The following is a 27,871-nucleotide window of genomic DNA, read 5'->3' on the forward strand; positions in this document are numbered from 1 at the left end:
GGCACTTTCTATCTTTTCATCCATTCAAGGTTGAGAACAGGTACCAGGTGACAATGTTGTTGTTGATAATTCAGGCCACTAGGCAGAAGCGGTGAATTTGGCCCTTCACAGGGATCAATCTGCAGGTGTCGAAGCGGTGATTGGCTCTTCGTCAACCTTGTAGGGCAGAGTAAGTGGGGCCAGCCGAAAGTCTCACCGACTTAGAATCGTTGGCAGCTCTTGATTCGTCAATGGGAGCAGGGGCCCCGTGCCCCAGGAAATGTTAGTCCCGTCCTCATGCCTCGATGATTGGGTGATGAAGGGGGAAAGAAGATAACGATGTTGACTGTAAAAGAATGTGGATGCTGGAGCTGAAGGACATAAATATGACCATCGGTCCGCGAGTCTGGTCAGACTTTGTTCTTGGTCTTCTTCTTCCAAGTTCCAAGTCCCAACTCCGGGTAAAGATCTTACATAGCTTTTCAAATCTTTATCGAATATGAAAGATCAGCACCGTGCTGGTCCCGCAGAAATCGAGCAAAGCAATATCCATCGTCCACTTTCTCACACGACTACTGTCTCCTCATCTAACTCCTCTCAAAGCGACAACGCCACTAGAACTCTCCGCCAATCCTCCCACAGACTCTCCTTCCCGTCCGGCGCACGAATATTCCGCTCTCGCTCAAAGTCGCCTGCCGCAATTGGGCCAGAGCTACCGGTAAATCGTACTCGTCGCTCCACATCCGACAGCTACGGAGACATCATTCCTAGAAGTATCCCTACTTCTTGTGACAATATCCCTCGACGTTCAACAAGCCCTACCGCAATGTCTCCCATCGAGTCTGCGAGTCCGACTTCTTTCGGTCCCAACAAGCGCGACTCGGGATCATACAGCTCTCAGTCCAGAAAGAGCAGCGATGATTATCGTCGCTACAGCGGGACTGTGAACCACTACGGCCGTCACTCTAACGATTGGTTGTTCGGTGGGTTCAGTCTGCGGGACACGGTCCGTGAGGGGGTTGATCGCTTGCGTCATGGAAAAGAGAGCTGAACGTCGCGCTTTTTCGTATCATTTTTCGTCTCTTCTTTGGTCCTCGACTTGAAATTCCTGGGTGATGGGACACCAAATCTATCTTGTTGTCAAACAGCATCGTTGTGAACGAGTGACACTCCACCGACGGACATCTTGAACATACCAGCAGTGATCGGTATCCTCTTTCGATGGGTCATCGCTTCCTCAGCATAGACAGAGCATCGAGGTCAACCACCCGCAAGAAGCTGCATCGAACCGAGAATACACGCCAGACAATGCACGGCATCAAAAATTGGACATCCCAAAGAGGAAACCGCAAGCATTGGCTGTATTCTTCGCGGCGTTCCGTCACTCAGTCGACGCGCACCTATGATCGGTCTTGATTGTCTTTATGACTGTACATAGTACTTTCAATTCCATTCAACCAGCAATCTTGATCTGATCGCATCATAGCTAAATTGAATGCTAAAATCCCAGTGCATGGACTACATACCTGGCTCAGTAAGCCCGGCCATCATGCTATCACTCCTGTAAAAGCCATAGAAAAATAAGCTCATCAAACAACATCAACCTTCCCACCAGCTGGAATCCATCTCTTCAGAATATGAAGTTCGGAATAATGTTCCTTGGAACAGTAGTCAGGGTCACCCCATCCCACTTAGGGCTTTGACCTAGCCTCCACCTCTGGCGCCGTTCGTCCTGGACTAAAGTAGTTGTTTGACTACGCAGCGAGTAGTACGTCAACAACTAGTTTTACAAACGTACCAAAATTTCAAAAACAGCTGGAGAGCACATTGGAAGGCAAATTGCTGCAAGTAGTTTACTCTACGTTCCATGGATTGGGAATAAGCAGGTTCGGCTCTCAGCTCCCCATCTGATCGACCACTAGGCGTGCACGATCGTCTAGAATCGCAGGTGACGCTCTTCAGGCCGATATTCGATATTTGTCAGGACTCGGCTTGCATATTTACCATTTTCAAATTCGAATTCATAATCATGATTGCTGGATTCTTGTGCCGTAGTCTATCTACTGCGATCACACGTGGGATGGGTCCCGTCAATAGTCTGTGCTCAAGCCGAGTCCACACTCCCTCCAGTGACTCCACAGGCGCAGTTAAGGGATTTGAAGGCGAAGCAATCACCGAGGATTACCGATTTTACTACGAAGGTACTGAGGGGAGTTTGATGAATTAGCAAGTACTAAGTGGCTACTACCGTGTGCTATGACCATCTATGGAATAATAACTATCATTAAACAGTAGATAAACGTTGGTGTCGCTGGTCAGGCAGGACGTCTCAAGGGCGATAGCAAGGAGAAAAAAAAAAAAAAAAAAAAAAAAAAGGGAGGGGAATCGACCCAAAAGGGAAAATTGATTGCATTATACGCAGAACGCCGGAGCCGAATAATCACGGAATTCCGATTCTCCAGCGGTACTCCTTGACCCGTAAACAATAATATGCCCCCATCAGGTTTGTGACTTGGAAGCGTCCGGTCGTGTAATCATGATAACTCTTGAATCTATGAAGAGTGATGTGGAACAAGTCCCACTATTGAGTGAGACTCGAGAGATGCTCATGCCGCTCTCTGCCACGCGGCAATGTCAGCCGGTGTTATATCGATATTTTCCACCGTCATGGCCTGGAGCTTCGATATCTGCAAAGGCGCTGGAACCGGTCAGCCCGTGGTCACGATGCGCAGGGGCTGGTGAGATGCAAATCCAAGGACAATACGTACTTGGGCGCTGCACGGCTTCTGCTCCTGCATGGACATGAATGACCCCCGAGTCGACATACTCCTTTGTGGTGACTCCACTGTGTGAGGCAGCACCGAGGATCACTCGAATTCGGTAGCGGCCGGGCTGCGCAATGCTCAGAGGGCTGAACTTGGCAAATCCGCTCGTTGTGTTACCGTTCCGACTGCGCACACTGGACGTTAGCGTCCCCGCCAGTCCGGTGGCCGCAGCCGCTCCTGTCTCGCTCCTGAGCGATGCGTGCGCAACCATGTGCTGGACTGTTGGATTGACTCGATTACCCACGGGCCTGACTGCCACAACCACTGGCAAGGTAAATGGCGTCCCAGGACGAACAGCAGCTGGAGGCTCAATCTCAAATGTGATTCCGAATTCCCTACTGGAGCTTCCCTGGGAACTTCCTCCTTTGCTCTGGACCATTTTTCGCAAGTTTCTCTTGTTAAAATCGGTGTGGTCTTGGTTATCGTACCGGACAGAGCAATTCGATTAAGTAAGCTCAGGTACAACTTCAACAAAGCAAGTGACGTATATCTTTAGCTTGAAATGGCAGAATTGTCTATAGAAGGAATCCAACATAGCACAAGCAAGAGGATTCACCAGACAATTGGTAGAGACAATCGTTCTTGAATTAGCAAGCAAAAGGTAGGGTAATAATGGGCTCCCGAGGGTGGTTCATATATGTTGAGTGCGGCCTCATATAGATTGAATCCTCCGCAAAGGACATGATAAACATATTTCCAAATTGGAGGACAGTGCTGAATGCTGTCTTAGTAGGTTTGCCACCGCAGACAAGGGAAAAAGCTAATCTCAATAGCTCCCTTGAAATGCAAGATTAGCGAGAATGTGGATCTGCGTGGAATTACAGTTATGTGCTGAGGCTGGATAAGGGCCCATAAACTTGTCACAGTGTTTATTGGATTTTGTCGGATGGATAGCGAATCCATAGTAATAAAACGAAAAAGTCATCCTTCGTGCAATATGGGCATTTGGGAAAGTGGAACCCCTGTTCTGGGCCATTTCTCACCTGTTCCTCTAATTGTCTTCTCATTCGTCTCTATTATTTTCTCGAGGAGGTCGCGTCGTGTCTTTCTCCATAATTGTTTTTCTTGGGCTTGCGCTGGCACCATCTGATCGAGCGAACGCCACTCTAACGCCCCATTGAATAAACATGGATAAAGCTTCCACAGCGCTAAAGCAGCTGAGAATCCCGGAACTCCGATCAGAAGAGATGGACGGTAGGTCAACATGCCAGATTGGCTTCCGGGGGCATGCCGAATCGAATTGTGACGCACAAGTTGATCCCCAAATCCTTGCGCATCATGCAAGCTTGATCTATAACGCATGCCGATCCCGAGAATCTCGGGCGAACGGTAGCCAGTCGTCTTTACATCCGTATTCGCAAGCAGTAGACCATTGTATCAGTGGAGCTTTGGGGAAGAGGTGACTCATGCTTCGCCCTTTGGACTTGAGAATGGATGGTCCATGAAGTTCCCTTGCTTTCTTGTGTGGCCCAGAGAGATACTCAATCCTGGAAAGGGATGATACAAAGCTGCATTCATCACTCATTCTCAGAAGGATCATGCTTGTTCACTGCATAGTGTACGAGTCAACAAGCTGTGGCAATCGCAATGTTGCTACGAAACCAAGATATTGAACATTCCGTCAAACGGTGTACAGCGCGGGGACTGAAATTGTCAGAAGATAGACTTTGTTCGCTATCCAATGAACCTGGAGGAACAGACAACTGGGCGAGAACAAAGCACGTCCTAGTTTCCACAGCGGTACGCAAAGCTTTCCGTTTTTGTGTCGGAGAATGGTCAAGAAGGGATAGTGGATTAATGTAGTTGTTTACTGGAATTGGAAAATTGCGCCAATTGAATCCAAGCACTGTAGCCTGGATGGGGAAGCAATTTCTGTAATCAAGAGATGGATCACAGTGATGCGGGTAAAAAGGGCCAATTTTGGACAAATGTTGGGTAAACGACTTCGCCACACCTCTTCCGGGTTAGTCCTGGCCACAAGCCACAGATCCCCACCTCAGCCTCACCCAGATTTATTGATGGGTTTTGTTCTCTGCTTTTGTTGCACATCTGTCTTCCTGGCCATCACCTTGCTGATTCGCGCTATTGGATGTAGCTGTATCTTCCAAGCTCCCAAATATTAAGCCGCTGCGTGTCCATTGTCGATCATTCCACACTTGTTTATTGTGAAGATGAACCGTCATGGACTGCACTCCTTTCTACACGATTCCATCCCAGGATCCCCTGAGCTACCACGAGGTCGCCAGTTCTTCCGACCGATCATTGACTGCTGATCATCATATTAACAATGTGGTCTAGAGTGGCTATTGTTTGCTCGATGAACTGCTATTATTGTAGTGGTCCCCCGCAGCTCGCAACGAACTAGTGGAGTAGAACCAGGGTTCGGGCTTCTCCTGCTGCGCAGTATACCGGGACACCATATCAGGGTATTGCTTGTGAACAGTTGAGCAGTAAAATCTGTATGACAGCAAACTGGGCAAGAGAAGGACCCTTAATCGACAGCCGACACGGTATGAAAAATTTTGTTGGATCTGCATTGTACCACTTATTTGGGGAGTATCCTTGTATTTGCTTTTCCTCTCATGCACGGTGCAATGTTAAGATGCTGGGGAGCACTCCTTGACGACTTGAGACGAGATCTACCATCCACCCCGCTTGTGATCGATAGTCCCTTGCGGGTCGCCGATTCAACATGATAACACAAGCCACCTGTGGCTGAAGTGGATCACGAACGGCCAAGTTGTGGCGGTGAATCCTATGAATCCAAGATACCTACTGGGCTTTTTCCAGGAGGAAATATTGGTTCGGTCTCGCCGGGTGCTCTGGGCCTCATGCTACTACTTTATCCAGATCTGTGGTCTAATAGCGTGGTTACTAGGCCAGCGTAATGCCTCGTTGACGTCGTGTGATTACGCTTTGACACTCATACTGGGGCATCAAACAGGATGTTCTCGCAAACGTCATCTGTCTCACGAATACAGTTTCCTAAACTTTGCCTTTTACGTGCTTTTGCGGTCTTCCTCGTCTGCATTGCTGAGTCCGCAAAGTTCGTCGGACTGGGACTATCCGCCCATGCATTCTTGGATCTGGAGACTCCTTCAGCTGTTCACAGCTTCATTCTCTGATTTTAGCGTATGGAGGATCTCTTTGGGATGATTCCTGATATCGGATACGCAATGCCGCAATGCTCGAATGAACTTGAGGAACTTCACTTGAATTTCTCCTACCAAAAGCGCAACTCGATCCTCGGAGCCTGAGACCGCATGATACCCTTTTTTCTGGATGAGGTTACACATCGACAAGTGATCTTCTTGTTTTAGCAAATGTATCAATCTAACACGATTGGCAAGTCTCGAACATTATAAGATCGTCCGGTGAACTGCAAGGCATACCGCAGCCCCAACTCTGACGCGCATCTCTCTGCATAAATCAAGTGTCACAATGTTGCTTCACCAGACCTGATCTGGCCCTGGAAGAACAGCCTCAAACTGTGCCTTTGCAGTCTGTCGCAGGAGAGGTATTTGTCGGCCAAAAGTACCACTACTGAGGTATGACGTCGCACGGTTGGCAGCACCACCCCCGGCTGCAGTGATGCATTGCCCCGGCAAATGGCATCGTCCGGTAGGGCAAGAGATCGTCACCCGAGCGGTTGAACCGTGCGGTACAAGTCAGACTCGCTTTTATGTCATGACTCGTAGGGTCAACTTCGAATCAACAAAGTACCTTATTCATCTCATCATCTAACAGGGATTCTCCCTCCGCAGAGAAGAAGGTACAAAAGAAACCATGAGAGGCTCCAACATTGGACAGGGCCGCTCATGCACCCGGACTCGAATAGGGACAAAGTTTCCAGACCACTAAAAAGGGGGAAGTTGTTTTCAGATGACCACGCTTAACTATTGAGGCTGTGTTTTGTTCCCAAGAAACTATTTCAACCTTATTTTGGTATTAACTCATTTTAGGTTCTGTCTCGACGATCCTGCGCGGTTTGAACCCCACATGTGGAAACTGAAAGGGCGTCCCGGCCGAAGCTCGAGATTATGAAATAGCTCATGTTTGAAACTAGAAGCTGGTAATGGACATTATTCGACTCATTTGTCGCGAAAGCTTGGGAATCATTCCTACTTTCTACGGACAGCTGACTGACCGAAAGTTTTCCTTTACTTCTTGCAGAACGAGAGGGGGCAACATTAGTCAAACTCCTGGTATTATTGATAATCTTTGACTATCGTCGATCATGCGATATCGATAGCTCAGTCCCCTCGGACTCTCCGCGTTAATCCGATGCAGGGGGATCAGCAGCCAACACAATAAGTGTGTCATTGTTACACAAAAGCAAAGGCCCTATGTCCTTGGCTCCAGCCCTATGTAATCCCGAATGATGGTGTTGACATATCCTACTGTAACACAAACCGCACAGAGCAGAAGGGCACAGTTTGAGCTCCCGCATGTGTAAATGCTTACCTGACAGCCTGCAGTCCCACCATCAAGGAAGGCTTCTGCCAAATGATATATGATGTCTGGTCATCCCAGTCGCGGCAGCCTTCATGGAGGGTCATATCAAAATTCCAGAGCAGCTTTGCGACGATGAGGCGCATTTCAGCATAAGCGAGACTGTATCGAGCGAGAAGAAGCCCTTTGTCAGTAATGAGTCGAGGAGGAAGAGGGTGCAGCAACATACTTCTTCCCTAGACAATTCCGAGGACCATAGGAGAAGGGTTGCGAGGCCTCTCGGTTATCCGATTCAAACCTAGGATCCCTGTTCTCCAACCAACGCTCAGGAATGAAAGATTCAGACTCGACGAAATTGGATGTAGCCCGAGACGCTGAGAATGGTACTACCGACACAGAGACCTACCGAACCTGTTAGCAGAAGGGACGTGGCAAATGATCTTTAAGTCTTCGCGTACACCTCCCGGGACATATTGTCCATCAATGGAAGCGCCGCCCATCGGGACCCTTCTTGGCAGATATCCTGGCACAGGAGGATATATCCGTAAGCTTTCTTCGAGAACAGCGTGCAAGTACGGGAGTCTTGCCACTGCAAGGAAGGTGATATCGTCTTGCTTCTCAAAAGCCCCCCTGATTTCATGGACGAGCTTATTGTACACTTCCGGGTGTTTCAGGAGATAGAAAGTGCAGCCGGACAGCAAGGTAGCGGTCGTCTCACTCCCAGCAAGAATTAAAACACCTGCATTCGCTTCTATCTCCTGCCGCGTCATGCCTCGTTCGTCATTGTGTCTGAGAATGTAGGACATGAAGTCCGGCCTGCTAGTTTGCAGATCCAGACGACGACCGACTTTGTTCTTGCTCATGCGCCAGTGTTCATTCCGCATCCTCGCAGCTTTCTTGGGGAGGGCTTTCTTAGCCAGCGATTCTAGCAATGGATAAAGATGAATGAGTCTCAGGAAGACGCTCATTTTCACACTCTGGAAAACCATCTTCACCCAGGGATGGTAGCCATTGTCCCGGAGGCAATCAAACGGCTCTCCGAAGGCCAGATCTCCAATAATATCAAAGGTGGTGTAATTGTACCACTTCATCATATCGACCGTGCTCCGCGAAGCAGCGCATTCAGCTTTTAGTTTCTCGACGAGAAGGTCCACATAATGCTGTACGAGCGACTCTTGTTCTCTCAACGCTTTCTCGGAGAACGCATGAGACAATAGCCGCCGCTGTCTGGCGTGATCGGCATCACTCGCTGTAAGTATATGCTCGCCGTTCGGGCTGGGGATATAGTACTCGGGATCCTTGATGAACGAACTGGCACCATGTTTCCGGTGACCATAGATGTCTTTCCAAGCGTTGGCGCTTCGGTACACCAGGATGGAGGGCGAAATGCGCACGACATCGCCATACTGGTCATGCAATTCTTTTAATTTGGCATGTATTCTCCCGGAGATGGTCCACCAGATGTAGCAGATGTTCGTGCATGCTGCGAGCTTGGGACCAGGAAATTTCCGAAGCGGGTGGAGATAGATATTGTAGATAGCCTGTCCAAACAGAACGGCTACCAGCTATTTAATGAGTCAGCTCAGCAGTGCCTGCAGGACGGTTTCCAGTCAGGCAGTCACTGGTTATACGTGCACTTACTAGGGATAGCACGATAGATATTGGAGTCATCTTTTCCTACTTATCTTGTGCCTGTTAGGAGGTTGCATCGTCTAGACTCTGATCTAGGACAAACACTGCCTTAAATAACTGCCACAAACGAATTCGCCGAGGTAGCATCACCGGAGGGCCTAGCGGATCGTGCTTATTCGCTCGTTGGCTTCGAACCCTTGTGTGTGACATTTACTACATTGCTGGAGCTAGAGCTGAAGCTAGAGCTAGACTAGACTCTTGCCGGCTTGATAGACCGATGTATGTCAAAGTGGGGTGGCATAAGTCCAGTGTCACAATGATATCCTCCCCACTTATGCATGGGCTCATGATTCGTGAGGTGAAGTCGATCCCAAGCACGGCCATAGCGGTCGCGTATAGTTAGTGGAGCCGGAATGGCGCATATTTTTATGCTTAGGTCCAAGACGTTGTGCTATCGCCGGACAAATCCGACGAGATCAACCGATGGACAGCGTACAGACACTCTTGACACTAAAAGTTTAGGATGGAAGCACTGGAGCCACTGCTCCATCTTAATATCGGATACTTTCTATATATGAATCACGTTAACCCAAACCAGCTACCTATAGTGTTCAACCCCGCTTTATCCCTATATGTATAGATTGATCCGTGATCGCAAGGGATATCAGACGTAACATTTCACGCGCAAGTATGACCCTGGACTCGGCTAGAATGCTCTAAGCGAAGAATTACTCCCCATCCAATGCAATCGCTTCGAGACTTTAGACGATGGCGATCGACGGGGTGGATCTGGCCGACTTGTTTCTGAGGATATGGAGCCAACCATCCATTACAATCCCAAGCGCGCCACGTTGGTCGGGCGACTACTACTCTTGGAGATTCTTGAGAAGCATGATATAATTGCCTAGGACTGATCCACATCCACTATTTTCCGCAGGGGTTAGTCCACCGTGACCATGCCTGCGTCCCAGCTATACGAGTTTGTGTCTCCAACTCCAGATTGAATGGCTTGAGAAGATGAGGATCAAGAGCACGGCTACCGCACCGACGGGAAGGTTGATATAAAAACGCCTTTGAAAGTAATCAGCATACCTTAGATCCCAGCACATAGTATCAATAAATGTGCTATATGCATACCCGCCATATCACCTATATCTGGGAATGCGCTGCCAGCAAGGGACCGGCAACGGATGCGATACCATACATGGCATCGATGAAGCCAGCGCACATGGGACGCTTCGTTAGAGACATCGAATAGGTCATGATAAATGAGGCACCACTGGTAATGCCCGCCAATCCAAGACCAGCGATGGCATGACTGATGACCAGGGCATTACTTTGAGGAGCACATCAATCTGTTTCTCAAGTGCATGGACCAGTGGGTTAAGTGTGGCAAGCAGCCAGTTAATATTGGGCAATGATTTAACTTACTCACTTTCAATATATCAGGACGCTTACCTTAAGTCCCCTGCGCATGCGCCCCCTGCTATCCTTAGATCTCCACTAGAAGGTTTCCCACGATGGTCTACAGCCACTTCATCCCTGGCAGTAGGATCATCAACATCTGCGTGTTGGTGGCCTATGATAATGAGCACAACTTTGCCTGGCCGTGCCAATTCGCACTGAAGCGGTAGCTGACTTCTGATGATAGGCGGCCGAAGTAAACACAGGTGGATCAGAGGCAGGTCTGCCAGCCTTTCTTAGTAGGGCGGCGCAATTACATTGGCATGAACCTGGTGTACGCGGAAATAATACTCGGCTTGACTAATGGTCTGGTTCAACCTGGAACTATGGATCATACATTCAATATCACCAAGCAGCAAGCTTATATCGTGTGAGAAAAACCACACCTGATGTTTTACTTGAGTGGCCCCCAGCAGAGTATATCTGTTGCAATCTTCGAAGTAGAAAGGCAGACGGAAAGGCACCTTCCTTCCCTTTTGGGCCACAACGGCTCTCTGCCCCCTCGCTCACGTGTCGTGACGTTGACTTCAAACACCGAGCTATCTACATGCAATATGGAAGACTTCGCATCCAAGAACAGTATTGTTATCACAATGAACATCTGGCTGACGCTCGGTTATCTCTCAGATGGCGCCTGTCCTTCACTCACGATACTATCAATCCTTTTCTGTTTCCCACTCTTCCAAAAGCGCTCACGCACGACCAATACGGGTCACAAGGTACATTAGACTGAGGGTACTCATCCAACTGTTTGTGGGGACTATCTGCATATTTGTGCTGGCGGTTTTGTTCTGGAAAATTGGTCAATTCTTTCGATTACTCACGCGGGACCGAGTCGTCAGGAAAGGAAAGAAGGTTAACACTCGCTACGCGAGGACCTGGTATGGCTGGGTACCACTGCAACGACATGAGTTCCACAAGAGGCTCTTCCAAAAATGTTTCCAAAGATTGCATGACTGGACGGCGTGGAGATCGTCCAAGGCCGACTTTCGCTGGGTCTGGTGGGATCCTGGCCAAAAGGAGCTGGAAAAGTACAAGGAAAAGCGAAGATTCCTCCGATGGGTGCCGAAATGCTTTAGAAGCTACGAATTCATGACGGCGGATGCTATCTGGAACCCTGGCCCTCCAGTTGGGCGTTCTTTGGCGCCTGGTGAAAATACAGCGGACCCTCTCTGCGCAGGAAGGAACACTCTTTCAACTCGGAACCTGTGTAGGCCTGTGTTCAAGTCATCAGAGAGACAAGGTTCTCATAATATATCATCGAGTGAGATGTCAATGCCCGATCGTTCTCAATTATCGCTGATTACATCAACACAACTAGATAGAAGACTCGAGCGAAATTCCACGACTGACACAATCCAACTCCAAGATCTCCGCATACTCTATAACCATGGCGGAACGCCCTTGCCATTGAATCATACAATATACGTACGCAAAGGCAACCGTATGGTCCTCATTTTCCCGAACCACGACCCAGCGCTGCGGCAAAATCTTTCCATGCCATGTCTACTGAGTACAGAACCTGGTCCTCTAAGGCTCATAGATCGCTCAGAAGGGTTTTATACTGCTCAGAATTTCAGACACGGGGAAGTTGCCTCTCGTTCAATTCAGAGGAGACCTCTTGCTCTTGCATACCAGATGTGGTCCGCTCGGATGGAACTTCAAACGTCAAAATGCATCCATTACAACCAGTGCCCGCTCCTCGGGCCTCCCGGAAGCCCCGAGTCTGGGCTCCTCAGCAGTTTCTCGTCCGAACGCACTGCACTGTTGGAAGTGGTCCCAAAGACCTTTGGAAGCAGGATCGCCAATCCCTCCTCCGACGCAACCAGTCACACCGTATCCATGAAACGACACGTTGATCACGAGAGACGCGAAATATCGAATAAGGGCGCACAGGATTCTGAAGCTGATCACCGACGTTTCAAACGACAACTTCGCGTCGATGATAGTACATGTCGAATTGCAGAAGTCAGAGACTCGGGTCTTGAGGCTGCACCTTCTGGTGCCGTTCAGAGCTCTCCGTGCTCAGATCGTGTAGGGAGGCCACGGAGCTTGCATGGAATCACCAACAACACGAAGGTTTGCGAAAACCGTCATTCAAAAGCTAGGCACCTGGAACTTAGAAAGGTACCTTTACGAAGTCTAAGCACCTGGGAGGTGAAGCTAGCTCACGACCTGAATCGAAAATTGGAATGGCTCTTGGTACAGCTTAGTCCTGGTCGTAGGCCTTTTCACTTTGCCTTGCTTGCCAATCACTGGCTCAATAGGGAAACTTGGGTTGTACTCGATCCTATTTCACGGGTCCCCATTGAAGCAAGACGTCTTCGGGGAGATCCACGATTCAATTCTCCATATCCAATACCTCGCTGGGGGCCGAGACCCAAATATCCCGAGAGCTCTTGCAAAACAGCCAACATACCTCATTTGAACTCTTGGAGGGCTGCTGTCAATCGGAATCGACGGACATCAGGTCTCCGAGATGTCATCAAGAGCGTCGCGTTACTTGAAGGCTCAGCAGATGAGCCACCGGATGGGAGAGTCGATCCCGCAAGTTGGATTCTTCGAAGACCCCCGCAAGGTTTTGCAATGTCAACCACGCAGCAAGACGCATACTACGAAGGAGGAGCAGGATGGCAAGAGACCCTCGGTGACTGGCAAAGGGTGCGCCGCGGTTATCGAATCCGTAAAGCGATCTATGAAGGAAGGGCCAATCGAACTAGGATGAAGGAGATAGCGGTTGAGCTTACCCGGTACTTCCAGGCCATAGCAAATGAAGCTTTGAATACTCCCCAAGCAGACGCCGCCTAAGAGGTACCAGCCACCGGACATTTCTTCAAGCCCTGCATCAGATACGGCGAAATTTGGAGAGGTTGACGAAGCGGTCTGTCGTCCATAGGCCAGATAGATATCATATTGACTCTACCGGGAGAACTTTCACTCTCTTCGCCGAGTGTTAGGTCTCAATTTATCATTTATTGTTATACAGGTATGATCAAGATATCATCTTAGAAAGAAACGAGATCTGTGAGTGTGAAATGTGCTCTCATATTTGTATGAATGCATTGTAAGCCGAATTTAAAACCCATCGCAGTCATTGTGTAATTTCCCAATAGCCGAGAACTCCGATTTGCCCTGTATCCCTTCTAGCTCAACCTCATCTTCATCAGAGGGTCTAGGCGATAAGGGCTGTGGTGTATTGTACAAACATTTTCAGCGGATCGTATGGACGGTTCTGAAGAGTATCGTGCGTCGAAGAAGAGAACTTAAAAACCAGGAGGGTTCAGGCGCTGGCTGACTCTTGTCCACTTGGGCAGTTCTAAAAAGAGAGCCGTCAGCATCCTTGTATCTTCGCCTTGAGAGAAAACAAGTGCAAAGCGGCCACAGAGAATGGAGCAGTGACAGTGTTGAGACAAACTTACTGTGAATACCCTTCCGATAGGTCTTTTCCTTCTTATCGAACAGTGTGTACTTGTCCTTGGGCAACATCTCTTCCTCCCGAGGCATTTCCGCATACCACCGATCGACGGCTTTTGTGCTCTGGCCGTTTCGTCGCAAGGCGGCGCTCAGGGTATCGACCACCCGGTCAACAGCGCGTAGACGCTTTCTTTGCCGTGCTTTCTGAGGTGATGAAATACGCCATGGGATCTTCCTGTTCGTTCGGTCCAAGGTGTCAATCGTTAGTCCTGTGCTTTATGGAAATGAAAAAAAAAGGCAGCGGAAGAACCACTGCAGAGGCGGCAGAGGCTGCATCAAAGGCTTGGGGCATACCAGAGAAGGCCCGAGAAGAGCGGTGACGAGGCTTTGAACATCTTGACGGTATCCTGTCAAGGTGTTCGCTGGAAATGCTGCAAGGGTAGCACTGTCGCTGTCGGGGATGGGCAGATTCGGGGCGAAAATCCTCTGGAGGTTTGGAGGTGCAGGGTGGTCCGTGCTCGCCTCCGATCTCCGCGGCCGCAAAAGTCAAAGCCAATGAAGGCATCTCTTGCTTTCACGCCTCCGTCTGGGGAGAATAGTAGGTCTCGTCCCCCCGTTGCACTTTCAATCATTGTTTGGCCCTTGTTGGCATCCTCAAGTGCCGCTGTCTTTTGTTCTCGGCGTATTTGTTGTTCATCTACCTTGTCCATGGATTCTTCTCGGTAGAGCTGTATACCATGTCCCGTTCTACGGATCGCAGCGCGACGGGCGATTGCCCGTCTGTCCCCTGGAGAGCGCTCTCGGCTACGACGATTTTCGGAGTCGCTGCATTGTGCCGTTCGTTCTTGTACATGTGTAGTCGTCCGGAAATCAATGGCTTGGAGTCTTTTCTGGAATTACTCGAATCTCGACAGAATACATCGCGAAGAACGAGGGGTTTGCTGACAGGTATTAATCCTCTTTACTCTTCAATATTATCTGTCTCTATATGGTCGCTGCGTGGAGATCAATTGCTGACATGGGATTGATTTGACAGTCTCGAACCATATAAGCGTGTACGTACGTACGATGCGCCTTGCAACTTGAGGCGACACACCCATCTGCGACTTCAACGAAGCTTACCGTTGTCGCTGACTCGAGCAGTATGGATGACCCGATCATGTGGGGAGCAATTCCATTACGGTGGAATTTTGGACTTTCCTCGTCCAACAAGAGATGGGGCTTTGGCAGCCATGATATCTGTTATCAAAGCCGGTACGCTGAAACAACACACGATCTGGTCATGGTGTTGCGGCTAACCAGCTGGACCTGAGTAGACCTCTGGCACTTTTCTTCACGATGGGCCAAGTCCTGCCCACACATCGACTAGCACATTCGCCCCATGGCGGTTTGGCGCAGCCAGCCGTAACCCAGGCTATCCGGTTATTGTCGAAGGGGCCGTTCCCTCCAGATCCACACCTCCCGCCCCCCGAAAGGCAGCACTGGAGCATAGAGAACGTCTGCGTCGACCCATTCTCGGAGCTTCCCACGGCTTACACCACTACTGGAATGGATTCACATCTAGCGCCGTCTGCCTACGCCTGCAACTCATACTCCTGGGTCCACATCTTTCCTGAAGGGAAAATACACCAGGCTCCGAACAAAACGATGCGTTACTTCAAGTGGGGTGTCGCTCGACTGATATTGGAAGCAAACGAGTGTCCTGACGTTGTCCCCATCTGGCTGGAGGGATTTGACCAGGTCATGCACGAAAGCCGTGGCTTTCCTCGGTTTCTTCCTCGAGTAGGGAAGGAAATTAGCATCACTTTTGGAAAGAAGGTAGATTCCGAGGCTGTCTTTGGCGACATGAGAAGAAGATGGCGTGAGATCAAGGCAAAGGCTGAGTCGGCGTCACCGGAGTCTCGCAACCTCCCCCTAGGGGTGCTTAGCGAAGAACTGCTGCACGGGGAAGAAGCGGTGGAGCTGCGAAAGGAGGTTACCAGGACGGTCCGGGATCTTGTTTTGGAGGTAAGACGGACAAGGGGCCTCTCCGACGAAGACCCTAAACACGGGCTCGCGGAGACCTGGATTCAAGAAGGTCCGCAACGAGAAGGCAAAATGAAAGATGAGTCATGGGTAAGGGACATATGAGTCGGGCTTGCCTACTCTTTGTTCCTCAAGTACATATGTAAGATTACGAATGGTCCGTGTACATAAAATTGAGGATATAGAACGTCGTTTAGTTGTTCCGGAGTCGAATCCAGCCCTATTATCTTCTCTGGCTGAGGGGGGCGAAATCATCTACGGGTAACAACAAAAGCTCCCCCAGGTTTTTCTCCAACGCCGCTCCGTCAACACCCCACCTGCACCTCGTTCCTCTCTGTAGCCATCTTCTCTATGCCCAAAAAGCACCACAAACACTCATTCGCGAAGCCTGTCAGTCCCGCTCATCATACTTTATTTTCGTCCGGTCCTCGTAACCAAAATGAACGGTTTCAAGCTTCGCAGGCCTCGTCCTCGAGCACATCGACACCATCGGTCAACGACCTGATCAACCATCTTCGTCGCACTCAGGTTTCCCGCTCGCCTGAAGATGGCGCTGGCAATCCAACCCGGTTTGTCGCTCCTCGGTCTGTCCATCCGTCACTACGGAACTTGCTAGAACTCCCTGAAACGCCGCCACCTCGTCCCCGCCCGGAAGCACGCCGCGTCGGAGTGACTGGACGACGGCTCCGGAGAACTCCTGGACCGCCTCCTCCCCAGAGCTGGCTCTTGGGGAGTCATGATGCGGATACATCGGATGAAGATCTGAGTGCTACAAATGCTGCGCGAGTGGAAAGGATCATATACCGGTTGGATCGGCTTCCGGGAACGACGTTCCCGCGCAAGTCGGACTTGTTGCACATGGTTCTGAAGACCATGGCGTCACAATGGGCATGGCATATCGAATACGATGGGCAATTCCTGGCTGTGCTGCCCAGTCACGTCAAGATTTTACTGCTGAGCTATATTGCTGTTTATGCGAGAGATCAACCTCTAAAAGGGCTGGTACATGGGCTGAAGCCTTTGTTCGAGAAATTCAGTACCGAGGACTATGGGAGTGGGGATGCAGGGGATACAACCCAAGATGGCGACTCAGAGGTCTCGCGTTTGGATTTGAGCAGTGCATTAGGGCGCTGGATGACTCTAAAACAGCTCTCACATGAACTTTTCCTCTCGAACAAGTCTGGAGCAAGTCTTGCACAAGAGAAGGCTAAAGAGCCCGTTCCATCATCATGGGAAGAGATCGATGACGAAGAAGATGAATTGACGGATGAAAAGCCTAATATGCCCATACCCAAGGCCTTAAGCCAGGGCCTTCGCTTCCAAAATCTGCGCTTCCTCTCCCTAGCGCACCCCAAACCCGCGGCTGCAAACTGGAACTCCCTTGTCGATCTCCTATCGCGTCTATCAACAATTACTCATCTCTCTTTGGCGCACTGGCCTTTACCAACAGTTACGCCGAACGCTATGAACACGCGCATTAGGCATCCCACCCAAAGATCCCTCACCTTCGCCTACGGGGGTACGGACTCTTACTCTGGAATGGAGAACAACTGGGCCGAAGCAGCTGCCATTCTGCGCAGGGTCTCGCGCGTAACATATTGTCTGAAGTGGCTGGATCTCGAAGGCTGCGGGGACTGGATCCCCGCATTAACGTGGGAAGGCGTCAGCCCGGACGGCGAGGCACTACCGTCTGGTCCCGAATGGAACGGATCATGGAGGGATATCGAGTATGTCCGATTAGGACCTGGGTGGCTCCCTCGTATCGACGACAGTGAGTTCGCCGTGCCGCAAAGCGGCGCAGCTGAGCGACCGTCGCGATCCCTCGCTTCGTCCATCCATGCGCCATCTCCCGCTCCGTCCGATATCCCGGATCTTCCGTGGGATGTCGAGATTGAGCGCCTCAAGTACAGGCGTGCGAAGGAGTTGGAGTACTACCGCGAGACTCTGCGTTCTGCGAAAGCGGTGCAGAGAAGTGTACTGCAGCTTCGGCAGAGCGGACGAGGAAAGTGGGTGCATTTCTCTTTTGGCCTGGAGGGGTTGGATGCCGACACCCTCAAGAAATTACTCGCGACAGATTATCGAAATTTTGTCCCATGATGCTGCACCCGGTACAGAAGCCGATTACAGAATATACAGGGCATATCCCTATAAGACATCAATGATACTTTAGAATGACGACTTTTGATCAAAGCCTGGCGGCGCCCTTGCATAAAACGTAGGCCACTAGAAAATCGCACTTGGTATCTATATTTAGAGATTGAACTCTGTAGGAGATCGCCTGTATGTACAAGATTGTGCAGCCATTCAAACTTTTGTATTCCCTCCCAGATCTATCATGCAGGACACATCCATCAACATACCTCATCACTTGCGACCCCGATTGAAGGTCTTGAGCGGGTCCACCTTCCTCACACCGGAGGGTTTCCTTCCTTTACCCTTACCCCGATTCTTCTCTCTAGCTTTGCGAATCCGATTGTCTCCCGATTTCCTGAAACCAACGTACCCAACGTCCTCGCTGGAGATGCCCTTCCTTCCCTTGGTCGGCATCAGGTAATCCGGAATGTGTTTCAGATGTGGTTGGATACGCGCGGCACGAAGCTCGCCGTCATGACGCAGTTGCTTGAGTTCCTCGGGGTTCTCTTCGAAATGCCGCTTGAGCTTCTCGCTCTTGACCAGCTCCTGGCGGATCTCGCGCGCACGGGCTTCCTGGATGGCCAATCGTGTGACTGCGCGAAGGGCATCTGTCATACGATACCGGAAGGCATCGACCTGCTTCATCTCGAAGTGGTAGGGTTTCACCTCGTGGCCGAGTTTGGCTTGTTTCTTGACGATCTTGCCCAATACGGACTCGTCGTGCTTGGCGGTTGGGAAACTGGTGGGCTTGTGTTTGCCAAATTCGTCCGCTGGCACGACGAATGACAGTGCCATGCCAGCCTTGCCGGCTCTTCCTGTACGGCCGATGCGGTGAGTGTAGGACTTGGAAGTGGTGGGAAGGTCGAAGTTCAGAACGCATGCGACGTTCTGGAAATCAATGCCGCGGGATATTCCGTAATCTTTGGCCTTTCCTGATGTCTTGCGACGTTTCTCCGGACGGGCAGATTTGCTCTTCTGTTCTGGTTCGTTATCCTCGTCTTCACTAGAGCCCATCTTGTCCTTGGCTTCATCGTCTCCGTCAGTAGCCTCCTTGGATTTCTTGGAAGATGTCCGGGATCCCATCACTTCTTGCTCATCGGCTGCAATGATGATATCGTAAACACCCTTGTTAAACTCCTGCACAACGTGAATCCGAGAATTGATGGGCAGCTCGGAATTGAGGACACAGCTTTTGATCCCGAATTGCTCGAGGAAGAGCTTGAGACGATAACAACGGTCAATATCGCCAACGAAGATAATGACCTTGCCTTTAATCAACTGTAGTTTGAAAATGACGTAGGTCAGGAGGAACTTTTCATCTTCCGCGCATCTGGCACAACCGTTAGCAAGTGACCAAGCATTGTCAGATAGGACAATCGATCATACCTAACGACAAACTGACTGATACCAGCACCCTCATCCTCCTTGTCTTCCAACTTCAGAATCACCGGACTCCGACAGAACAAGCCCTTCAAGGTATCGACTTCCGACGTGAGAGTTGCACTCATGAGGAATGTCTGCACACCGCGGGGGATCGCCTTCGCCAATGCATTGATATCTTCATCATAACCATACGAAAGAACCAGATCCGCTTCATCGATTACAAGGTGCGTCAAATTTTCCAATGACAGAGCCGAAGTACCCAGGTTGGCAATCACACGAGCAGGAGTGGACACAATCAGGTCCGGGTAATCAGCGAGCATGGTGCGCTGCACAGCGTCGGAAACTTTCTGTGTAAGGTTCACGGAGCGAACATCTTTGCCGCAGAATGCAGAAAATTTGGTGATGACGTTCTGAACTTGTTCTGCAAGCTCTCGGGTGGGAACGAGGATGAGGCCAGTGGTCGCTTTTAACGAGGGATCGGCCTAGACAATTATGCATTTTAGCACTTTCCTTGTCTTGAATATGAGCCTAAGGATAACGTACAGCTTTCTTCTGAAGGATCGTCTGTAAAATTGGGAGGACATAGGCCGCAGTCTTTCCAGAACCTGTCTTCGCACGGGCTAGTTTCGTTAGCGGTGTCAAACCATAGCACATACTGAAGCCTCTATACTGACCAAGAATATCCTTGCCCTCAAGAGCGAGCGGGATGGCCTTAGATTGAACGGGAGTAGGCTTTGTGAATTGTTCTTTGATCAGAGCTTGGCGCAGTCGGGGATCGAGATTGAGGCTTTCGAAATCGGCATTGTCCGCATCTTTTGTCTCCTTTTCCTCTGCAACCTCTGTTGAAGGGACATCATTGGCATCAAGCTTGCGTTTCATTTTAGAGACAATAATTCAAAAGCCCGTTGAAAAAGACCTTTGAAGCTGACTTGAATGTAGGGTATTGCAGACTGGAAAGTTTTCCTCGCTCGGGCGGTTTCAGAAATTCTGTCGGGCGGTGAGATTCCCGCGGCAGTATTATTGTCTCCACTATTTACTCCTGATAGTGCCACTTCTGTCTAGCCTCATCCATAACAATGATGTCGACATTCTTTCCAATTTGTATTCCCCTTTCCACGAACAGCTTTGCACATAACTTTTCTCAGTTGTTTAAGGAAAGATATTACAATCTGATTATATCATAACTCATCTTTCAGTTTGACAAGCGAAGATGTTTTAAACACTCAAGTGACAGCAACAAGAATCATGAGAAGTGGCCCGAGAAGACAATCGCACATACAATTCTGCACTGGTGTGCTTCAAGTCGTATTCATAGACCATGAACGGCGTTGAGAACTCGTCTCGCCTAGGTCAAGCTCTGTCGTTAATATGGTATCTTCCAAATCTGTATTCGGTGACACAGTCGTCCTTCCAGCCCATAAAGAATATGAATAAGTGCGAACAAAAGTGGGACTGAATCCAAGAAAAGAACTGGCAATAGGAGATTACCCGCGCTGGTATCATCAGCTTGTGCACCGTATGTGGTTGGGCTGGTGCTCCTAGAGCGGCAGAAAGGCTGAGCAACAAATAAATCTGATGAGAACGTATAACGGATACCACAAAAGTCTCGATGAGATCGTATTTCGAGGATTTTTCTCGGAAAGGTTAGGACACAGGGGGAATCTCCACGTGGAGCACCAAAAACAGTCAACCTTGATCGTATGAGAATATTGCGCTTGAAACGTCTTGAAGCGGCATTAAATGTCGAGTCTGAATTCATTACTTGCATAGCCTCTGAATTTGACCATTGAGGTCCAGGATATCATCCCGACATGGCGCACTTTGACATTATGTTCGACAGTGTAGACCTTGCCGAAATTCAGACGAGACATCTCATCAAGTCTCTCGTCAGGTCTCGCTGGTTCGACTTCCAAGGGTTCCTTGGTCATTCGTGGCTCATCAGCTTTGCAGGCCGGCACAGATCCCCGCATATATACAATGGCATGTTTTGCTGGGTCGACGCCGGGTTTGGCTACTCCTTTGCCACCATAAGTAGTGATTGGTCTGAACAGTATAATTAGCGTTGGTTGGTAGGATAGCTCCTTAATAGGCTTGACTTACACACACCAGGCACATTGGCTCATCGCTTTAACGACCACCATGCGCCGGATACCGCTGAAGATCTCCTCTCCAAATCTGCCTCGGGTGAATTGGTTTTGGGTCGATTTGCCTTGGCTGTTGAAGTCCGAGATTACGGGCCCTTGTGAGATTACAGTTCCTTGTTGTCCTTTGCCTTCATGCCAGAGGATTGCGAATACCTGCACAAGTTGTTAGAAAGCGTATATAGTACGGAAGGAGTTTGCAGAAAAGAGGATGATTTAAAGGCTCCTTATAAAGTACTTACCCTTCCCACGACAAAGAAGTCGCCAGGAGATCTCTGCACTTGGTAGCCTAGAGATTATTAGATGGTTGAAGGTGGCCAATGGGCAATATATATTACATACGCCAGTCGAGAGGGGGTCCATACACCCCGCGTGATTCTCCGCGAATGCTGTAAGCCTTTCGATTCCGCAGAGTCTACACTATTACTTAGAAATGTGTTGTATCTGGACTGCAAATGTTGACTTACTCCAAGGGGAGGGCTGCTCTGTTCGGGCGTGCCGTGTGTTTCCGCATGATCTGAACCTACTCCAGGCACAGGAGAGTACATCGGGCGACCACTGGCACTTTGATGCGCTCCAGGATTGCGCGTGGGAGCCAAGTCTGGTGGATTGTATCCAGACGCCGGAAAAGAATTATGCTGGTGATGCCTGTGAGGACTTGCTGGTCGATAAGCATGACTTTCCAAAATATCGCTGGCCAGGTCGCCGGATCCCTGGGTTAAGAAACGGGTTCCCATATGCGCAAAATCAGTAGTCAGAGTGTCCATGGATGTAGAATTGTAATGACGCTGGGTGTTGTATGCAAGTCCAGCGGCCACATCTCCATCGTAGGCACCGGAACGATAACTGATGGGCCGGGTCGTGTCACGGACTGAATGGCGCAAAGAGCTGTGTGCTATATTCTGAACACTATTCAAGTTTCCTCCCGTCAGCACCTCTCGTATCATGGTCCATACCTCCTAGATAAGTTATATGCTTGCGACATACGCTGGAAAATTGCTGGGCTGTCCCCCATAACGAGACGTCGACAGGCCATATGAACGGGATGCGAGAGTCACATCACTTGCAGGACGATCACTTTCATCTGGGTAGAGAAGAGCTGATGTCGAGCGTGGAACGTCACTTAAGCAAGTCACATCAGCATTGACCGTGAGCAGCCATGGAATATTCTCTCTACCGTCTTGAATTCGACCCCTCGTGTCTCGCTGATCGATCGCGTTGTCCTCCGTCGTCACGTTGAGTAGCTAAATGCATGAATGAGCTTTCTGCGACGAATCCGAGGTAATGTTCGTGCAGGCCTCCCTACCACTAGGACGCTGAGGTCGAAGCCTTCTTCCAGAATTGGCCATACTTCATTTCCCGAAAGTTGCAGACAAGTCACAATTGAATAAGACACCGCTTGACTTTATCGAAATACTTTTGATCAAGAAAATCTGGAGGTGCGAGAGACGAAGCTCTCAAACAGTTGGACTACTGGACTGCATGGCTGCTTTAAAGACAAACAGACGGTAGTGGCAATCCATACCGACATACCAGGGCTGAAGGAGCCAAATTGAGGCTCTTTTGCTGTCACTCACTTCCCTCTATGTTGGTAGAATGATCAGATTGACCGAACAGCTTCGATGCACGATCAGCGCCAGGCATGTGTGGCTACTTTGTTGTCCGAATTCTACTCGTAGATGAGATGTCGCACATGACAATCGACCCAGGAAAGTCGCATCTGGCTTTACGAGGTGCGGGATAAGCACCCTCATTTTCTTGATTGGCCTCGAATGGGGTTGCCATATGGACGCTTTGCTATCCATAGATAACTGATTAGCTTAGTTCATGGCCTCTCCACGAAATAGGGGAGGGGTCTGACAGGAACTACTACTGCACCTCGAACGGAGACTACACGGGTTGGTCCGTCTGACCAGTAGAAGACCCTCAGTAGCGCATCACCAGCTTCACAGAATCTGTGGCGCCAATGAGACGGCACGGGAAGGCCGAACACTCCCGTGTGGTCCGAAAGCCACGACTCATGAAACACTCTCGCAAGGCTCATCAATATCTTTTGTCTTTTCAAGAATCTGAACCTTTTAATTTGTTGGCAGTCATGGGAAGAACTGCGAGTTACAGGAAATGATGCCTGTCGCCCTTCCGGCCTGGTGATTGGGAGGTCGCACAGTGTGATGCCAGCATCCGCCTATGAGACTCATCAACGTGACGCATCCAGGCAAGGAAATAGGGAATAGATGGGCAATATCCCTTTCATCCGGCTTATTGGAAAATGGCCCAAAAGACTAAGAAACAAAAACGTGAAAGAATAAGATGACCGAGGAAAAGCAAACAATAACAATGCGATCCAAGTCAGTATTATATTGGTGCTGGCCAAATTTCGGGAGAAATGTGAAGCACCCAAGGCACAGAGTAAACAGAAAAGCATTCCGGCCTAAACCCCCCTTTTTTGTCGCTGAACAACACAGTAGTCCAACGATCGATACACACGTGGGCTAAGAGAGAAATTTGATCCACGTTTGATCTCCTTCTTCACTCTCTTGCCCGGTCTCTTAGACCCAGAAGATGTAAGAATAAGGGAAGGTTCCACTACCTGATCTGTTGTAGTTGCAAGATGGGGTCTTGGCCGGGTCGGATGAAGGATCCAAATCCAACCTACAAAGGGGTGAGTCGCTTATCTTCAGTTTGTACCCTTGTCTTTCAGAGCTCTCCCAAGTGACTTGAAAATTCGCATAACGCGCAGAGGAGGAAGGGGGACATTCGGCCCTTTAGCACTGTGGAGCTGGATCTTTGTGCCGATCCACTGGGTCCGGATCCGGGAACCACGTCGTTCCTAAATTTTCCCCACAGGAGGTTATCTCAACCTGGCACCTCGGGAGGTCAGGATGATCATCCAGAGCAGAACAGTATCGTGAGCAGACTCTTGTACGGACTGGCCGGTACTCATAGCGGTTCCTGTAGGGACACAGATGCTGATATTTTGCCATCTCCAACAAACCCAACAGAGCATTCAGATGATCTACAGGAGGGGCCGGGACAGGATTGGAAGTCGCAAGCGCTCAACCAGCCCAGCGAAGCTCGTGACCATGTGCCGCCACTTGAACCCAGGACCGCAAGTGGGCGGCTGATCGAACAATTAGAGGATGTCTCTGCTAGAAGGCTTCGGGCCCGAGAGATGCGCGTTGCTCTACGCTACAAGCGAGAAGATGAGGGAAACCGTAGAGCCGCGCTGATAAAGAGACTCAACTCGCTCCTTGCGCAAGATCACCAGCTAGTCGACCTGATTGAGGAGCTTCAGTCGGCCACGGATTCTTACTTGGACCTGGAGCAAACGTACCATCGGGCGGAAGACGAGCTGGACCGCGATGAGTATGCGCTCATCCAGTCTTTGCAGCGGTTCGCGAAATCATTGCGTGAGTCGCCACCAGGACTATCGAAGGTAACCTCTCAGGCTGAAAGCAGCGCCTCCGATGATGGCGCACGCTCTTCCCGTGATGAGCCTCTGGAATACCCACCTGCCGTAGAGGATTACCTCTCGCGAGTAGGGGATGCGCGGATACTACAAGAGCGCTTGGCGGAGCTTGATTCACAATGGTACACCGTTGTTGACAAACAAAGGCTACGAAGTTCGCTCAACATCTCTTTGGATGAGGAGTCTCTACAATTCCTGCGGTCATACGACAGGTCGAGGACGCAAATCCGGAAGGAACTCAACGAGACAAGGCTGGACATTGTCCGCCTCCGGGCTATCTGCGACGAACAAGGACTCCGGACCGAAGAATACACCGCAGACATTGATTTTCTCTACGGAATGGGTCTTGAAGAAGTCGCATCCCAAATGGAAGATCCTCTGAAGACGTCTGCCCTTGACGACTCCTCCCCTTTCTACGAGTCAGGGTCTGCTAAAGTCAGCAGTGCCATGTTCATCAACAAGTGGCTTCTGCATCAACTCCGACACTCGTCGGTAGAGATCTCGCGTCTCAAAGCCGCCCCAGAACTCCAGCAGTTGTCGGACGAAGGGTGGGATGATGCGAATATCAGTCGCTTGGCCCTAACGGTGTGGTTCTCGGACGATACAGTCCGAAACTCCCCGCAGACTTTATCTCAGGCCGATGATTATGATTACACGGTGGCTACCGAGAGAAGCAAGGCCACCAGACCTCGGCTACAGAAAAGCAAGTCTGAACCCGGCATTATCCCAAAAAAGGGGGTCTCCTGCGCCTCACGTCTACGCACTCTATCTTTATGATACTTTCCTCTCATTGCTTCGTCAATTACTTCCAGAGTCTAGCCCTTTTCTCTTATTCTTCCAAATCTCTTACCCAACACGTTTGCATTTGTTTCGGCTTGCTTTGCATGTGGCATATATAGACTTGGATTGGACCCGGCGCATCGATAGCATCTGTCAAATATTTCTCGTCTTTGGTCATTCGACCCCTCCCCCTGTTTCTCCTCACCAGCGCCTTATCTATTTCGGTTTCCTCATTCCAGCTGATCAGGCCGCACATCTATTGGCAGACGCATTAGTATCAAAGGCTCAACAATACTACAGTACCTCAATTTCAATAGGGCTGATATCAACAAAACACATCTATACTCCCCAATGGATAGATTCTGCAACGAGTGAAACGTCTATCGTATCATCCAGATCTCCGTAGATTACCCTGTCACCTTCTCCGCGGGTCAAGCTTTCAGCTCGTAATAATGCATGGCAGTCCTTGTAAGGATGGGTTGTGGCTTGCGGTGCCTCGTATAGTTGGTGCTTTTGAGCCGGGTATTTCATGGATAGCCTAGCATCAGCTAAAGACCTGCTGTGCGCTCAAGTATTGGACAGGTGGAGAGCCCTTCCCGAGATTAACTCAGCTGACGTCATCCTAAAAAGCAATGGTTGGTGTTGAGTGAATAAGCAGGCTATTCCGTCCATTCATGCTAGTTACAGGAGTGTTTGGCTGATTTCAGGTAAGCCCGGGGCTAAACTCAAAGTCAAAGCGAAAAAGATGATATGTTTCATGACACTTTCAGACTCCGTGGTCCATACATATCCCTGCCCAAAGTAAAGCTTCCATTGCTGTATTGTTTCAGTCCGATCCATCCCATTCCATTCGTCATATCCTTGCAATCATTGAACATAAAACACAAGATGAAACTTCATGTAAGCGTCGCATTATTTACAATCTGTAGCTGGCAACGAGAGAAAAGAATAAAAGAAAAAAAGGGGCGCACATTTCCATAAGTCGTTGCTAAATTTGGGTCTCATCACGAGTACCGTGTTTCGTCGCCGTCGCTGTCGCTCAGACTGTCCCGTCGTCTGCTCCGTCCGCCTTCGCGGCGGTATCCTTTGCTAAGACCTGGGATGGGATGATGGTAGCTCTTGGTCCCCGATCCGTCATCTGTTTCCACATTAGAGTATTGATACTCGGACCTGGAGCCCGCTGACGAGAAATCCAGAGGCTCGGTGTAATGACCCGGCATGGAGTGACGGTCTCGTTTGCCCGGGCTGCCCTGGCGCGATGAGGTGGTCGGGGGAGCACGACGTCTCTCCCGGCGACGATTGTGTCGTCTTGCTGATGGCTCGCGGAGGTGTTGGCGCTCCTCGGTCGTTTGACTCAGGACGTCCTCGCCTCCGGGTGTGAAAGAGAAATTGCGGCTTTGGCGCGCAGGCTCGTATGCGTAGTCGCGTACCTCGCTCATCTCGCTCGCGTTGTAGGAGGTGGGTGGGTTGGAGGTGTCGTAGTCACTACCGTGGTAGGTTCCGTCCGCCTCGCGATTGATGCCACCGATCCGGGCCGGTTTCTCCTTGCGGTAGGCACGCACGTCTTCGTCCGCTTCGCCCTCCCAGGTCTCGTCCTTGCGTTTGCGCAAGAGTTTCTGTTTAGCCGTCTCCCGGAATCTGCGCTTGCGCTTGTGGTCTCCCTCCTCCTTTTCAGTGATCGTCGTTGCGGTGTCTGTGTATCCGGCGCTATCGGCAACCGTGTACCCATCGTCGCTATAGCCTTTGCCAACGACACTGCCCCCACCCAGTCTCGTACTCTTCGTGGCATTACTGAGGGTTCGTCCATCGGGGCCTTTGCGTCGCAGAACGGTAGATTTGTATTCATCCCAGTCTCCTTTTCTCCAGACGAATCCACCATTCTTTGCCCAGAAGAAGAACCAGATGGCGCCGAGAACGAATGCTGCTCCAATCAACGCAAATAATGCTAATAGCCCCTGCATGTTGATGTTGTTGGGGCTGACTGTTCCTTGACCGGGGACATATGTCTTCGCCGCGTCTGCTCTGCGGGTCAGTATTTTGACAACCTCTGCTGGTGATGATGCAACAGAGCGATCGGTAGTATCGAGGCCATGAGTGGCGACCTGGTTCTCTCTGCCGACGATATACTCAAGAGAAATACCAGGGAAGTCCCCCACTAGTTGGACAGGAGGCAT

General features: G+C 50.1%; 11 protein-coding genes across 11 annotated transcripts; 5 read left to right on the forward strand and 6 right to left on the reverse strand.

The window, feature by feature from the left end:
* Positions 1–478: 478 nt before the first annotated feature.
* Aud_001344 (uncharacterized protein) lies at positions 479–1,030 on the forward strand (the record flags this gene model as incomplete). The annotated part of the gene is made up of 1 exon (XM_043286843.1): positions 479–1,030. One exon carries the CDS (start codon positions 479–481, stop codon positions 1,028–1,030), a length of 552 nt encoding a protein of 183 aa, XP_043142778.1.
* A 1,555-nt stretch (positions 1,031–2,585) lies between these two features.
* Aud_001345 (uncharacterized protein) lies at positions 2,586–3,183 on the reverse strand (the record flags this gene model as incomplete). The annotated part of the gene is made up of 2 exons (XM_043286844.1): positions 2,586–2,677; positions 2,748–3,183. The coding sequence occupies 2 exons, from the start codon at positions 3,181–3,183 to the stop codon at positions 2,586–2,588; spliced, it is 528 nt and encodes a 175-aa protein (XP_043142779.1).
* Positions 3,184–7,264: 4,081 nt separating this feature from the next.
* Positions 7,265–8,927, reverse strand: Aud_001346 (cytochrome P450; the record flags this gene model as incomplete). The annotated part of the gene is made up of 4 exons (XM_043286845.1): positions 7,265–7,418; positions 7,486–7,658; positions 7,715–8,821; positions 8,898–8,927. 4 exons carry the CDS (start codon positions 8,925–8,927, stop codon positions 7,265–7,267), a joined length of 1,464 nt encoding a protein of 487 aa, XP_043142780.1.
* A 3,063-nt stretch (positions 8,928–11,990) lies between these two features.
* Positions 11,991–13,160, forward strand: Aud_001347 (uncharacterized protein; the record flags this gene model as incomplete). Its single annotated transcript, XM_043286846.1, has 1 exon — positions 11,991–13,160. The coding sequence occupies one exon, from the start codon at positions 11,991–11,993 to the stop codon at positions 13,158–13,160; it is 1,170 nt and encodes a 389-aa protein (XP_043142781.1).
* Positions 13,161–13,615: 455 nt separating this feature from the next.
* On the reverse strand, positions 13,616–14,161 carry Aud_001348 (mitochondrial 54S ribosomal protein mL60; the record flags this gene model as incomplete). Its single annotated transcript, XM_043286847.1, has 3 exons — positions 13,616–13,668; positions 13,772–14,001; positions 14,121–14,161. 3 exons carry the CDS (start codon positions 14,159–14,161, stop codon positions 13,616–13,618), a joined length of 324 nt encoding a protein of 107 aa, XP_043142782.1.
* A 749-nt stretch (positions 14,162–14,910) lies between these two features.
* Aud_001349 (tafazzin) lies at positions 14,911–15,896 on the forward strand (the record flags this gene model as incomplete). The annotated part of the gene is made up of 2 exons (XM_043286848.1): positions 14,911–15,020; positions 15,083–15,896. 2 exons carry the CDS (start codon positions 14,911–14,913, stop codon positions 15,894–15,896), a joined length of 924 nt encoding a protein of 307 aa, XP_043142783.1.
* A 246-nt stretch (positions 15,897–16,142) lies between these two features.
* On the forward strand, positions 16,143–17,888 carry Aud_001350 (uncharacterized protein; the record flags this gene model as incomplete). Its single annotated transcript, XM_043286849.1, has 1 exon — positions 16,143–17,888. The coding sequence occupies one exon, from the start codon at positions 16,143–16,145 to the stop codon at positions 17,886–17,888; it is 1,746 nt and encodes a 581-aa protein (XP_043142784.1).
* Positions 17,889–18,155: 267 nt separating this feature from the next.
* On the reverse strand, positions 18,156–20,186 carry dbp9 (ATP-dependent DNA/RNA helicase; the record flags this gene model as incomplete). Its single annotated transcript, XM_043286850.1, has 4 exons — positions 18,156–19,254; positions 19,311–19,789; positions 19,851–19,927; positions 19,982–20,186. 4 exons carry the CDS (start codon positions 20,184–20,186, stop codon positions 18,156–18,158), a joined length of 1,860 nt encoding a protein of 619 aa, XP_043142785.1.
* Positions 20,187–21,043: 857 nt separating this feature from the next.
* Positions 21,044–22,395, reverse strand: Aud_001352 (uncharacterized protein; the record flags this gene model as incomplete). Its single annotated transcript, XM_043286851.1, has 5 exons — positions 21,044–21,350; positions 21,408–21,604; positions 21,691–21,737; positions 21,791–21,863; positions 21,916–22,395. The coding sequence occupies 5 exons, from the start codon at positions 22,393–22,395 to the stop codon at positions 21,044–21,046; spliced, it is 1,104 nt and encodes a 367-aa protein (XP_043142786.1).
* A 1,664-nt stretch (positions 22,396–24,059) lies between these two features.
* Aud_001353 (uncharacterized protein) lies at positions 24,060–25,694 on the forward strand (the record flags this gene model as incomplete). The annotated part of the gene is made up of 2 exons (XM_043286852.1): positions 24,060–24,110; positions 24,189–25,694. 2 exons carry the CDS (start codon positions 24,060–24,062, stop codon positions 25,692–25,694), a joined length of 1,557 nt encoding a protein of 518 aa, XP_043142787.1.
* A 1,007-nt stretch (positions 25,695–26,701) lies between these two features.
* On the reverse strand, positions 26,702–27,871 carry Aud_001354 (uncharacterized protein; the record flags this gene model as incomplete). The annotated part of the gene is made up of 1 exon (XM_043286853.1): positions 26,702–27,871. The coding sequence occupies one exon, from the start codon at positions 27,869–27,871 to the stop codon at positions 26,702–26,704; it is 1,170 nt and encodes a 389-aa protein (XP_043142788.1).

This window comes from Aspergillus udagawae (assembly GCF_001078395.1).
Source record: "Aspergillus udagawae IFM 46973 DNA, scaffold_1, whole genome shotgun sequence".
Lineage (NCBI taxonomy): Eukaryota > Fungi > Ascomycota > Eurotiomycetes > Eurotiales > Aspergillaceae > Aspergillus > Aspergillus udagawae.